We start from the raw sequence: 13,479 nt of genomic DNA, 5'->3' as shown, positions 1-13,479 counted from the left end.
TCTAGATAGACAAACAAGAAGCATATTACCGGCATCTTCGACTTACTCTTATTTTCTTCTGGAATTCACAAGTAGAATATGAATTGTAAACACCTAATCAAAAAACAAGACTATATCAAACATAGGAAAAGATGAAACCTAAATACAGCGTCGAAACACAAACCAAGAGCGAAAAAATCTAATACTTCAATTTCCTATCATCAAAAATCCCTCAATCATCTCACTCAACCGTTTCGCAAATTCCCCCTTCATCATACTGAAATGGTTGGCCCCTGTCATCCTATCCAGTGTCATATCCTCTTCCGGGAGAAGGGTTTCCCAGCCACAGGGACCAAAGTCAGTTCTTGTCGACGTGAGGAACTTCAATCCCTCTGGGTCATCGGGCCTTCTGTCGAATTTTGGTTCGCAGTGTTTGTCGATGGCGTCACAGGCCCAAATGATTTGTGTACGGGGCGCATTATTGGGCCGGAAGGGCGTTGCGTGGTATGTATGTAGACTGTTCACGCAAGCTTCGAAATGGGAGATTAGCCAGGGTGGTGGATCCCTTTTGACTCCGTTCACGTCCCCGAGGAGCCCGATCGTGTCGCAGTATTCGTAGTATCGACGTGGGAGATGGTCCAGACCTTTGGGGACTGGGCAGTCGATGAGAATCAGTTCGCTGACTTGCTCACCTTGTGCGGCTAGCTGTTGTGCAATGTGGTAGGAGAAGATCCCACCCACTGACCAGCCACCTAGCGCGTATGGTCCGTGAGGCTGGCGTCGCCGGATCTCGGTGATGTACATCTGGGTGACCTCGTCGATACCGCAGGTGTAGGACTCTGGGGTTTTCATGAACGGGCAATTGACGCCTACAACGGCTATGGATGGGTGGATGCGCGGAAGTCCTGCGTAGGAGGAACAGGACCCGGAGCCGTCTGGGAGGAGGAATAGAGTCTTGACTGTCGAGGGCAGCGCCGGGTTGCCCTGCAAGAGAAGCGACGTTGCGGAGATCTTGGGTGAAGATGTTTTGGTAATCTCCGGTGTGGTTTCTGTTGTGTTGGGGCTGATAACCTCGTACGAGCTGGTGCCTAGTGATGATCGGTCCTCGTCGCTGCTGTTCTTGTCTTGGTCTACCTCTGCTTCTGCTTCGGTAAACATGGAGTTTAGGACTGCGTCGCGGCCGCTCACGGTGACTGCTCCGGTCTCGGGTGCTCCTTGCTTCCAGAATGCCTCTAGCTCCTTGATGGTCGGATGGTCTAGGAAGATGGATGACTCGTAGTGTAGGCCAAGTTCCTCGCGGAAGCGACTGGCGCAGAGCAAGGCGAGGAGGGAGTCCACGCCGAGATCGTCGAATGCTGCTTCGGGTGACAGTTCGGCGATCGGGACACCACTCTCTTCAGATATTATCTTGAGTGCTGCTTGCCAGTTATCACTATCAGCTTGTGCTGACGGATCGGCTGCTGGATTTGCTGCAGCGCTTTGGCTAGCATTGAGAGTTCCCCCGGCAGGGGCACCGGCTTTTGTATCGTCTCGCATGTGTACGATATAATCCATGAGTCTTCGCGGGACTCCTTGTGCCTTTATGCCCTTGTACACGGCGACGACTTCCTTATCTTCGAAGACAACCATGTCTCCGCCGTAGAGGCCATCAGCGTCTGGTCCGCTCATCCGAACGTGTGATCGGTAGGTTTTCTGGATTGACAGCGGTTTGTAGAAGTGCAGCGACTTCCATCCGTGGTTGACAAAGACCTCTTTGCTGAGATCGGCTTGGTCATTGGCATTCATAACGAAGAGAGCTGGCTGTCCGAGATTATCAATCAGGTATGGGTTTACGTGGTACACCCCATCCGTTCGAGGATTGTTGAATTTAACAGTCGCAACAGCCTCCAACCGGCCACTGTCTAGGAGCACCGAGGAAACACCCATGTACTCAGGGTCATAGGAGGCGAGTGAAGATACCAAGTTGTATCCGGTCTTGCCGGTGAACTTTTGCACTCGGTCGTCGGTATTGAGTCTTGCAGCCATATCATCCATTTCCTTCATGATGCCCTGTGCTCGCTGCTGGACCTCCTCCTGGGCGGCCTTCGCATCCGGGAACGTGATGCTAGCAAGTGCATGTCTAACTAGCTTCTTGCCTTCGGGTGTAACACTCCAGAACTCCACTGATCCCTGGAAGGTTTCGCAATCAAGTACGACATGGCATTGCAACAGTTGGGGACCTTTTCCCTTACTCTTGGTGGCAAACGGTCGTTGCACGTCCATGTGTTGCAAATCCACTAGGGTTCCAGAAAGCTTGGTCTGCTGTTTACGGAGATATTCACCAATCACGAGAGCCATTTCAGCATACACGGATGGCGTGACGAGAGGCAGATTATTGACGCGATGGCCACGAACAAACGGGTCTACATCATCGCGGAGGACATCCACCTCGCCCACGACGGTGATTTTGTTCCCGTCCTTCTTCTCCTCGACAAGCTTGTGGACGCAGGTAGTCGATAGCCCAGGTGTGCCCTTTAGAAATTGAGCGTCTCCTTTGTACAAAGACCAGTCGTTGACATATTGCATCCAGTATTCCTTCAAGTCCCAGTTATATGACGGGAGGCGTAGCACAGAAAGGCCCGGGATGAAGTCCCTGTGGTATTCGGACCATCTGATGTCTACACCGGACTCGTACAAAGTGGAAAGACTGGATGTGAGCACCTTCCAGGTATCTTTGTTCCGCTGCAGGGTTGGGACAGTTTTGAGTGTGGAATCGAGATTGTTCCTCAGTAATCCAGACACGATGGGATGAGCACCTATCTCGACCCACAATGCGCTACTGATGACCCCATCTGCCTTTGCACTTTCCAGTGCAGTGGCAAAGTTGACGGTTTCCCTGCAGTGACGAGCCAGGTATTCCGGTCCGAAAGGTTCCTTCGATGTGAGGACTTCTCCAAACAGAGGTGAGATGACAGGGACCTTTGGCTCGTAGAATTTAACACCTCGAGCAGCTGCTTTGAACTTTTCTAGAACGGGTTCCATCTGGGAAGAATGGAAGGCAAAAGGAACACGGAGTCTGGTCTTCTTCAGACTTGTTGAAGACAATATATCGAGTATTCGGTCGATTTGCTTGTTCGTACCGCTCAGGACTGTCTCTTTTGGTGTGTTGATGCATGCGATGTCGTATTCCAAACCGTCGCACAGCGACCTCGTTTCCTCCACGCTAGTGCCGATAGCGAGCATGGCGTGGGTGTTTGCGGAAATATCCTCCTGCAAGAGTTGCGCCCGCTTCCCAGCCAGAAAGATGGTGTCTGCTTCAGAAAGTACGCCAGCGATGTTTAGTGCTGCATATTCACCGAGGCTATGACCGACCACAGCACAGGGCTCGATTCCCCAAGATCGCCACAGACGTGCCATGGCTATCTGGGTGCATACTGTTCCGACCTGAACGACCAGCGGAGGAAGCTCGGAGATATCTCCGTTTCCTGATTCAAGTAACGGCAAGAAGGAAGGGAAACCAAGGGTCTCTGCGATTCCGTTAAATCTCTCGATGTCGCTGCGAAAGGTGCTGAAATTCAGCAGACTTTCCCCCATGCCGATGTATTGGGATCCCTGACCGGTAAAGGCGAATGCAGCACGCTGCGCAGCTCTGGCTCTGTTCTGGACCGTGGGAGAAGCCAGCTTGTTCTCTAATAGAGCGTGAATCTCCGGCAGGTCTGGCCCACTAACCATGACCCTAAATGGATGATGAGTGCGACGAGCGGTGGTTGTGTAAGATAGACTGGGCAGCTCTGGCTTCGTAGCGTTCATGTATGACAGGAGAGATTTGATGTTGGCTATCAATGCAGTACTCGACTTGGCACTGACAGCTACGACATGAGTAGAGCGAGGTTCGGCCTCCTTGCTTTTCGGCTCAAAGACTGGTGCATCTTCGATCAAGACAGAGCTATTGCCACCGGCAGCAGAGAAGTTGTTGATCATGATTCTGCGAACACCTCCTTCCGGTCTTTCCCAGGGAATAGGTTGCTTGGCTATGTGCACATTGCGATCCATGAGATCCGTCGGGAAGCCACTGTTGATCTTGGTATTGTCAATATATAGTCATTCGTGCAGGGGAAAATTCTATCTCACCTTCGTCTTGATTCCACAATGAGGAGGTATCTCGTTCCGTTCCAACATCATAAGCGACTTAATCAAAGCAATAGGCCCAGAGACAGATTCCCCATGGCCAACGTTAGCCTTCGCAGAGCCCAGGAACAGTCTCTCAGCATCAGTACGCGGTCTTTCCGTCTCAGGCGCAAAGACCGATAAAACGGATTTCATTTCCCTCGCATCACCTACACAAACACATACCTTAGTAAAGTCAGCAAATAGGGAACGCCAGTGCTCACCAGCCTGAGTCCCAGTGCCATGCATCTCAACATAACCCACAGAATAAGGGTCAACGCCGGCCGAAGTGAGCACCTTCTCAAAGATAGCCTTCTGCGCCCCGATATGCGGCCGGGTGATACTCTCCGCCTCAGCCGAGTGGTTGGTGTAAGCCCCAAGAATCACGGCGATAATGGGGTCATTGTCGGCCTTAGCATCCTCAAGTCGTTTAATGACCATCGTGCAAACACCCTCTCCGCGACAATATCCATCTGCGTCGTCGTCGAAGGTCTTGCAGTTTCCTGTTCGGGAGAGGAAGTGCCCACGGTCAAGGCCGGCGGTGATATCTGGAGAGAATCAGTATCCTGAATTGTGACAATATATGGCATTGCGCCTACCGGGGTTGGTAAGAACGTTAGTTCCGCCGCATATCGCCGTGTCGATGTCGCCTTTGAGCAGGGAGTTGCAGGCAAGGTGGAGGGCAGCTAGGCCCGAGGAGCAGGCTGTGTCAACACTGTAACTTGGGCCGCTGAATTTGTAGAAGAAGTTTTGTCGCCCGGGGATGAAAGCTCGACAGGAGCCAGGAATATAGCTAGTTAGTTCCTGTTAGCAGTGAAGCACCATGACTCTGAAACAAATAGGTAGAGTTGGCGGAGGAGGGAGAAAAGAAAGAAACACCGAGAAAGAAGAAGGCAGGCTGGCAGAATGTAAGCAAAATAGAAACGTACTAGGTATCAACATTCTGCGAGCTATTTGTCTCACCCCAATCATTGCTCGTCGTACCATAGAAAACCCCAATGCGATCGGATTGACTAGATGGTGTCGAGTCCGGAACGAGCCCAGCAAATTCCATCGCCTCGTACGCGGTCATGAGCGCCAGACGCTGTGCAGGATCAACCTGTGGAGCTTCTCTGGGACTTAAAGCAAAGAATTTGGCATCAAAGAGGCCAGGCTCCTTCAGCCAGCATCCGTACGGCGTGCCCATGGTATTTTTCTTTTTGAGAGTTGGATCCACATGAGTCTTAACATCCCAGCGATTACTGGGTGTTATGCTAGCGACGTCACGTCCTTCATGGAGTAGTTGCCAGAGCTCTTCGTTGTTATTGGCATCAGGAAACCGACCAGAGTATCCGATAATGGCTAGTTTAGAATGTCCTAGATGTCCAGTGGTAGACGTTCGATCATCTCGCACAGCTATACTGGAGTTCATGCATGGGTCTACCGTTATATCCGGGGCACCGTGCTTGCGAAGCGCGGCAGCGAGGCTTTGCCCAATGACTGTGGCGATGGGAAAGATTGTGCAGCCCCGTATGGGTGAATCAGATAGCAGGGCCTCACCAAGTGAGGAGACGATGCGGTCCAATCGAAGTGGTTCTCGGAGAATTGCATTCAGAGCGTAGTCAATTAAGGCTCCGAATGTGTCGACCTGAATGCTTTGTCCAGTGATGGAGGACAAAATACTGAATTGACACTGGTATGATGCAAACTCCGTCGCACTAGCCTTTCGAAGGATACTTTCAATATCTTTTTGTCCGTAAAGGTGAGAAGCGTGGTATGGGGCATATATAGGAATAGTAAGAGCTCGGTTCTTTGGGAGACAGCTTGAATCAAGAAGGTCATTAAGTGCGCTTGGTAGGCCACTCAGAGTAACTCCTGTATTAGCATATGTGCTGATGTATGGGGCTGACGTAGCGGGAAGGCCCTATTCCTGGTGTCAGTACAAGATAGAGATATACCGGGGTCAACTTATGTATGTACCTTCTCTTCATTATACTTCTGTAAGGTCAAGGAAGCCGTGTCACCATCTAAGCCGGGGATTAAGACACTCCACGCCAAAGGTGCCCCTGTCTGCGGCTCAAGTCTGTCACGCACATCGGCAACAAATAAACCAGCGCGAAACGCGATAAGTACTGTATGTGTCGCCAGGGGGAGGAGGTCCGTGATGCTTTGGCAACATCCCACAGCCGCTGCACTAAGAAGGCCAGTACAAAGACCAACGAGGCAGGTCTGTTGAGTCGAGGGATACTTGTGGCCGGGAGATGTGTATTGCCTATTACGCTCACTAGTCAGTCCAGCATTCTATATTATGCAGTCACATAGTAAGGCTACCTGATAAAGCATGCCAGTTGATAGGTACACGCTAAGGCTTTCTCAAGTGCAGGATGCGGACATGTTGACCGCTGGACTCTAGCGAGAAGCTCCTCAAATGTGGTAAATCGGATGAATCGTTGACGCTGCGAAAATGGAAGCAGACCAATCTCCTCTCGAAGACCGGTTGTAACTCTTTCGAAAAAGGAGATCAAGAGTGGATTGTCCTTGACAGTGACTAAGGTTCGGAGACCCGCGACGGAGTCACAAGTCAAGTCTCCGAAGACGATAGTCTGTTTGCGCTCCTCAACTACCATGGTTCTGACGAATAGACTAGATCTTGACAGTTGAGGCTACCAAGATCCTTTACCTGCAGCAGGTACTACTGGGGTTTTGTAGCTTTATATGCCTAACATAAAATCTAAGTCACTGGCCCTCGGCCAGTCAGCATGTCTGTCGACGATAGCCCCGTTGCCCGGAGAAGTGCCATGCTAACCTTCTTGGAAGCCCGAGACAACTTTACCTAAAGGGTCAGCCTCAGAGTTTCAGTCATGATGACTGTAAGATTGGCTTGATACGGGTATCGTATCTTGTGCGTGCGTCTGCTCACAGACATCGGGCACCTCATCGTACCTGGATGCGAGTCCGATGTAGCACAAGAGATAAGATACCAAAGGTGGATCCGTGATCTTGACTCATAGGATGGATTACTGGCAGCCGCCGCTCCCTTTCGGATACCTCGGGATGTAAGAAAACCTTCACGGTCCTCGGGGAATGGTCACGGATGCCTATCCCTGGACCTACAACTGTAGGTAGGCCCTTTCGGTGGTAGGATCACATCAGCCGTACGATTCCGTATTCGCTGATGGTTACAGCTTGCCCGTAGCAGGAATTATTCCGATCCGCTCGGTGAGCCCATATGCTACCTCGAGCTTATCTACTCTATATATGTGTAGAGATGGAATAGTGTCTTGATAGAACTCAACACACTTCGTCAGGTCAGAAGTGGAAACCCCACGGCTGCCTGCATTTCACCATGACTACTCGCGCCGTTTTCTCTCATTTGTGATGAAGGATTACAGAAAGTCTAAGTTTAGCAGAACTGATATCCGCCGCCATCAATGCAGCAATCGCAGATGCTTTTACCTACCTGATCAGGGAAGGTTGCATTGAATCTTACACTATTTTATATGTCTTCAAACCCTTCCAAGGCAAGGCCATGAAAGTCACAATTCGCTGCACATCCAAGCTCTAAAACACGAAAACTGCAAATAGTTTTCTGTCTCAGCCCTTCGAAGCGTGACGAATAGCACTCAACAATCACATCTTGAGTGGTCAAATGACGATCCCCAACATTGCGGATGACTTCAGGCCAACGCAAGACCTATACTTTATCGAGTGTGTTCCCAACCTAACCAACTGTACGGACCCCCGTTCTTGAAAGGAAAAGACAGATTGTAGCCTATATATCGGTATTGCTTTTGAGCCCTGGTCCACCAGGGTGCTGAGCGGTTGACTAATGGAACATTCGTCTCGATTCGGATTCACGCGCAGGTCATCCGCATGGGAAAATTAGTTAAGTCAAGTACAGGGATGCCGCCGCTTGTGGGCTGGACATGGATCTGCTGGACGCAGGCACCAGAGGGTTGAGAGGTGGAACGTGACACTTGAGGCTGAGAGGTGATCGCAAAGACCTAGGAGTACGCCACTCTCCTTCATGCTTTGAATGTCGCCTAACCCTGTGAAGTGAAATGGCAGTCTTGAGAGCATTATCGGGTAGTGGTAGGTGTGCCTTGGACACAGGTGTGTCATGCGGACTATGATCCAGTAGGCTTCCCTGCTCTTATGCAATACTATATTTCAGTGGTTCTTGAGGCATCTTTGACACCTAGGCATACCGTCAAGTAATGCTTTGCCCAGTATTTACCTACTCCACCGATGAAGTCGTCATTGGCAGGCTCGATTTGCGCCTGGCAAGAGATTGGGAAGGAAAATGTATCACACGGTCTGGAATTCTTGAATAATACTCACACATATTTACAATTGGGACCTGGGTACTTTGGTCGAACTAGTGACCTGATCCGTCTGTGCAGCGGTCTCGGTGACCGACGGTAGAGTGACGCTTCCCATTGCCACCTTTTCTGATCATAGAAGTCTCATATATGCTTCGTAATCTATAAGGTAAACCCAATTTACTACGTTATTGTACGCAATATAAGGTCTATTCCTATAGCTTAATATGCTCTCGACTTAATTCTGCGGTCCGCGTAGTAGACCTTAGCTATAAACCTTTATGCAAGCTTTCCAGACAAATACCGCAATTTCACCCAGTTAAATTTCACGTAAGTCATATATAGAGCCACTCAGTCGGTTGGCAGTGAATATACGCCGATTTACCAGAAAGGAAGCATCCAGGCCATTACTTGGGCTTAGAGGCAATGTCTCCCCAGCCCGAGTGAAACGGAGCCATAGTCTCTTGACCACGGTGATATAGCCTTTACCTCCTGTTTCACACATTGACTTGGTATCCTGAACATCGAATACGAGACATTTTGGGGGTACTACCAGACACCAAAAAGTGTTGTATTCCAAATCATCTCCGTAGTTTATCCCTTATTTTCCGATCGAAGGCGGGCGAGGATAATGGAAAATGCATAACAGAAATGACATATTACTTTGGCCTTGCAAAAGTCTCTTGTCTCTTCAAGACAAAGACATTCATTGACTTGGCCAATATTCGCTGATCCTACGTGGCGCTAATATGCTTGGTGGTCACAGTACATAGTCGCTAGGTTAAATTGGACATTTTGGATGTCCATCCAGATCACACGCTATGTTGTATTCCAGGGAAGACCCTTAGGATGGCTTGTGGTCAATGACGTTCCAAGAAAGACCCAGCTGATACTACGTTGTAGGTAGCCCATCAGCATCTGCTAGCATGTTACGTGCGCACCATGGGGTAACCAGAATGCATAAAACGGTCTTCCTTGGCTTCTAGTGCTTCAAGAGTCATCATGGACGTCTGGGCAAGTTTCTAATCCGGCCACGTTGTCTGGTGTCCAAATAGTCATGTCTACCCAGTCAAAGGACAACCTGGATATATCTTACATGTGCGGCTGACCCTGTGGACCAGAATGTCTGATCACCTCACACAGTGCCCTGTTCATTCAGCTAAATCTCGTCTCTCCTCAGTTCAAGATGCTCTATTATTAGTAGTGTTACAATATTGCAGTGGTGGCATGCTAGGGTAGTATTACTACTTATTTCAGCTAGTGAGAACCGTGGATATCTATTTCCGTTGCCTAATCGCTAAGCGATGTCAAGATGATGCCTATTGAGTGGCTTGTACTTTGATGGGGTGTCCCGACACTCACGATATTAGGGCTCGTATCATGTACCCTGCGAAACATGAACTCTGATAAGGCACTTGACTACCAATGAGCCAATATTTCAGATCGATATCATCTCGCCACGCCCAGCCAAGTCTAGATACAACTTGCTATAAATCCCTTGCATATAACAAGGTAATACAGATCCTGTCAGCCTACAGCTACAAACCGAACTTGGGATGATGTGGGTGGCCCCTCAGCCAATTGCTCTTCAGCCCACGAAGATTAAGGGCCCCGGTGAACTAGGTACAGCCATACCTGTATTACCTATCGCCGAACCATCATGGCGGGTGAGATCTACTGTGATACCTTGGCGTCTCACTGATGGTTCTTACCAGCTTCGGGAAATGTTCCCTAAGTCGGCGCACTTGCAACACGAGCTTTCCAAAGTTTATCCCTGTTTGCTGCCTAGTCTTGTAGCGCAGTGGCCAGGAAGCTCACGTATAGAGAATAAGGATGGAAGCTTTTATGGACGTAGTGTTCAGCGCGTATATAGAGGTATTAGTAATTTGTAGTCTTGTGTGCACCAGATGCCACTCCCTCGCTATTTCTCAGGAGCATTTATGTAAGGAGCATCAGGGTGAGATATGAGTATGTAGCCCTTCACATTTGCATGTATTTATATGTTGACTACTTGATTCTGACATATCTTACAGCGTCCCAATGGAAATGTCCAGCAAAGGACCAATCCCTCCGCAATATACAGAGAAACCGCAGGCGCCTAGGAGACTCCGGTCTACCTGCGACCGTTGTACGGTGCTCAAAGTCCGGTGCGACAAGAAGAAACCCCGCTGTGAACGATGCGAGTCAGTGCAGCAGCATTGTGTCTACGGTCCGTATCGGTGGAAAGGACGGTCGACACCAACCCAAGCTGCAATCACGAGTTCTGATATTCGAACTGGAAGACAAGTCCCTTTCAACGGAGTAGAAGGCTTTAACCAATCAACAGCTCAAGATATACAGGTGGCCGAACGCATACTACCAGACGGTCCTATGCGCTCGTTGACAGACCTTTCTCTATTTCCAGGGCTGGAACCTGTCTCATTTGACTTCCACGGTGAGCTCGACGGTATGTACATTGGGATGGGCGATGATGACAGGAAAGAAATATCGGCTAGGCCAGCTCCATTGGACTACTTTGGCATGACAACAAACAGCCTACCAGGCCAACTGGAGATCAAGTCTTTGGCTTCCCTCGGAGGAAGTGAATCACATCACCCGGTAGAGGCTGGTATGTCAGAGTCTTATTTTTCATCTCCAGATTCTTGGGCATCAAAGAATGCATGTCCATGTGCTAGTTCAGCATTCAATATATTGCAAGAGATGTACCGCGCTGAAGCCACATGTCGATTGGAAAGGGGCTCTGGCCTGCCATCGAATGACCACATCCTGAAGATTAACCGCACGGCAGCACAAAACCTGGATCTGTTCTTATCTCGGGACTGTACCGACTGCCTCGAAGATACCAACATTCCTCTCTTGATTGTAACCACTATGTCAAAGGCAATATCATGGTACCGAGCCGTGTTCGACCGTATCGATCAGTACTCACCCACCAAGAGCACTGTTAACCTCATGGAACCTCTCCCTGTTACCCCAATATATTTCGGTGACTTTGAACTTGATATTGTTGCTGAGCACCGTATCACAGCTCAGGTCCTGCTCTGTGAGCTTGGATATTATAGCAAAGTTCTGTCCTTAATAAGAGAGAGTGCGCTCGGAAGAACGCGAGATGGGCGAGAACCAATAGGTGCTTTTCTTGGGACTGTTTCCCACTTTCTATCAACGACACTGAATGACTTAACAAGTAAGGTGGATGACTTTTGCACTTCTAAACCGTCCTTTACCGTTTGTTAGGAAAGCAATCGTGCATATATCGCGAGGCAGTGTTGAAATATTTGGCTGTCTAGTACCGTCCGTATATCCTGCCCTGACTATTCCTACCTATGAAGTACCTAGGTCCGAAGTTCCTTAACATCTGGTCTGGCATAATAGAGGCTTAGTTTGCTCAAGTACAGTCAATTAGCCTAGCTTCGAGCATTTTGCTCCCAGCATAAGGCTCCGCGTTAGCCCTTTTCTCTCTCATGGGAATACCTCCACTGTACCTCTATAGAGTATCACTCTAGTGGCCGGCAATTGGACGCGAATGTAACCCAAGAAGGCGCTCTAGCAGACAGGACTATCTAGCTATATTTAATGACTATTACTCACCATACGCCTACAGAACAGTCTCACCCAAACCGTGGTACGGTCACATCAAGGATTTTCCAATCTAGTTCACTATCAATATTGCAACCGCGAACTACGACTACCCGTTCTATTTATAGCCATTATACAATTAACAAACCGACTGGGTCACTGTCGGCTTCATCCATGGTTGTATGCCAACATCTAAACAAAGGCAGTGAATATGTTTTGAGAAACAGGGAGACATTGAACCCTAGAAAAGCAAACTGAAAGCTGTCAGGTTGGTGCCTTTCACACCTTGCGTGTTCCCATGAACCTCCCCATGCTGTGGATACCATGGGGATGGCTTGCCCTATGGTCGCGATGAGCTAGTTGCTTTGCGAATAACCACCTAATAATTTCCTGTATGTAGACCAGCCATGGCCTCATTTCAAATAATGCGCTTACGATGCAAATAATACAATGCAAAACCAGACTTGAGCTCGCCCGCCGAAGGCAATCCTGCGCACTGTTCCCTAATATCAACATCGTGTCTCCAACTGCCTGACAACACTCTCTTCAATCTCATTGCCGCAACGGTTCACTTAACACATTGTGAAGTTTAAAAGCCGACACTGGGTGTATCACCGCGAGCCCCCATTCCCTGTTACATTAATCGAGGGCTTTTGTGGTATCCTTCGTCGTCTCGTATTCTCAAACAGTCCGGAAGGCCGCAGAACCTGCCTCCCAAAATGCTATACTTGGAAGGGTCACCCTAGTCGTGGAGTACAACTCGAGCCCTCGTCCTCCTGACGTCAGCTTGTTTAATCTAGCCTGTTCTTCCTAGCTTATGCCATTGTAGAACGATTGTTGCCCAATTAGCTGGATTCACGAAAGCCTCTATCGTATTAGAAAGCCACCCCTATGAGCGAATCGCTTATGATAGTCGAATTTGTCATCGAGTACTGAGCTATCTTCATCCAGTTCTTCTACACGTGGCTACGCTGACCTCTACTTCGCAATGTAAGAAACCATCTTTGCGGTTCTCCGCGGGACATTTCCCACGACTGCGTGCGCCACCCGACAGACAAGTGAAGTTCAACGCTCGGGTTACTCGTCATTTGAGTACACTATGAACACCGAGGTGGTCATCTAGACCTACGATGTACGGGTAAGAGCCTGAGGATGCCCAGTCCCTTTGGTTGAAAATCCTTGTCCATAGCAGAGATACATAGTTCGATGCTTCGGCCACGCTCGTGCCAGTGTTTTTCCACTAACGGTTATACACTAATACGAGAAGGCAATATACGAGATTCCTCGTCTAACACATCCCGAACCAGCTTAGTAGTGGCACCGATCCGACACTGAATCCCCCGCATGAATCAATCCCGCTGACGGAATCGGCCTAACAAGCTCCAAGGTCCCGGCGCAGAGGCAATAGGTTATCATTATTAGTGCTGGCCTAGCGGTGTTTGCGCCTGCGAACGATCTTCTAAACAATGGGATCGAC

General features: G+C 49.3%; 2 protein-coding genes across 2 annotated transcripts; one reads left to right on the top strand and one right to left on the bottom strand.

The window, feature by feature from the left end:
- Window positions 1–28: 28 nt before the first annotated feature.
- pks27 (putative polyketide synthase) lies at window positions 29–6,853 on the bottom strand. Its single transcript, XM_041288475.2, has 7 exons — window positions 6,436–6,853; window positions 6,085–6,376; window positions 5,055–6,028; window positions 4,725–4,918; window positions 4,350–4,673; window positions 4,090–4,295; window positions 29–4,038 (listed from the first exon to the last, which is right to left on the bottom strand). Exons 1-7 carry the CDS (start codon window positions 6,729–6,731, stop codon window positions 187–189), a joined length of 6,138 nt encoding a protein of 2,045 aa, XP_041140951.1. The 5' UTR covers window positions 6,732–6,853; the 3' UTR covers window positions 29–186.
- A 3,413-nt stretch (window positions 6,854–10,266) lies between these two features.
- znf27 (zinc finger transcription factor) lies at window positions 10,267–12,125 on the top strand. Its single transcript, XM_071509154.1, has 2 exons — window positions 10,267–10,394; window positions 10,460–12,125. Exon 2 carries the CDS (start codon window positions 10,467–10,469, stop codon window positions 11,658–11,660), a length of 1,194 nt encoding a protein of 397 aa, XP_071365725.1. The 5' UTR covers window positions 10,267–10,394; window positions 10,460–10,466; the 3' UTR covers window positions 11,661–12,125.
- The last annotated feature ends 1,354 nt before the right edge of the window (window positions 12,126–13,479 follow it).

Source organism: Aspergillus flavus, chromosome 1, assembly GCF_009017415.1.
Source record: "Aspergillus flavus chromosome 1, complete sequence".
Taxonomy (NCBI): Eukaryota; Fungi; Ascomycota; class Eurotiomycetes; order Eurotiales; family Aspergillaceae; genus Aspergillus; species Aspergillus flavus.
The sequence above is the reverse complement of the archived record's forward strand: the minus strand, read 5'-3'. Positions and strand labels throughout refer to the sequence as shown.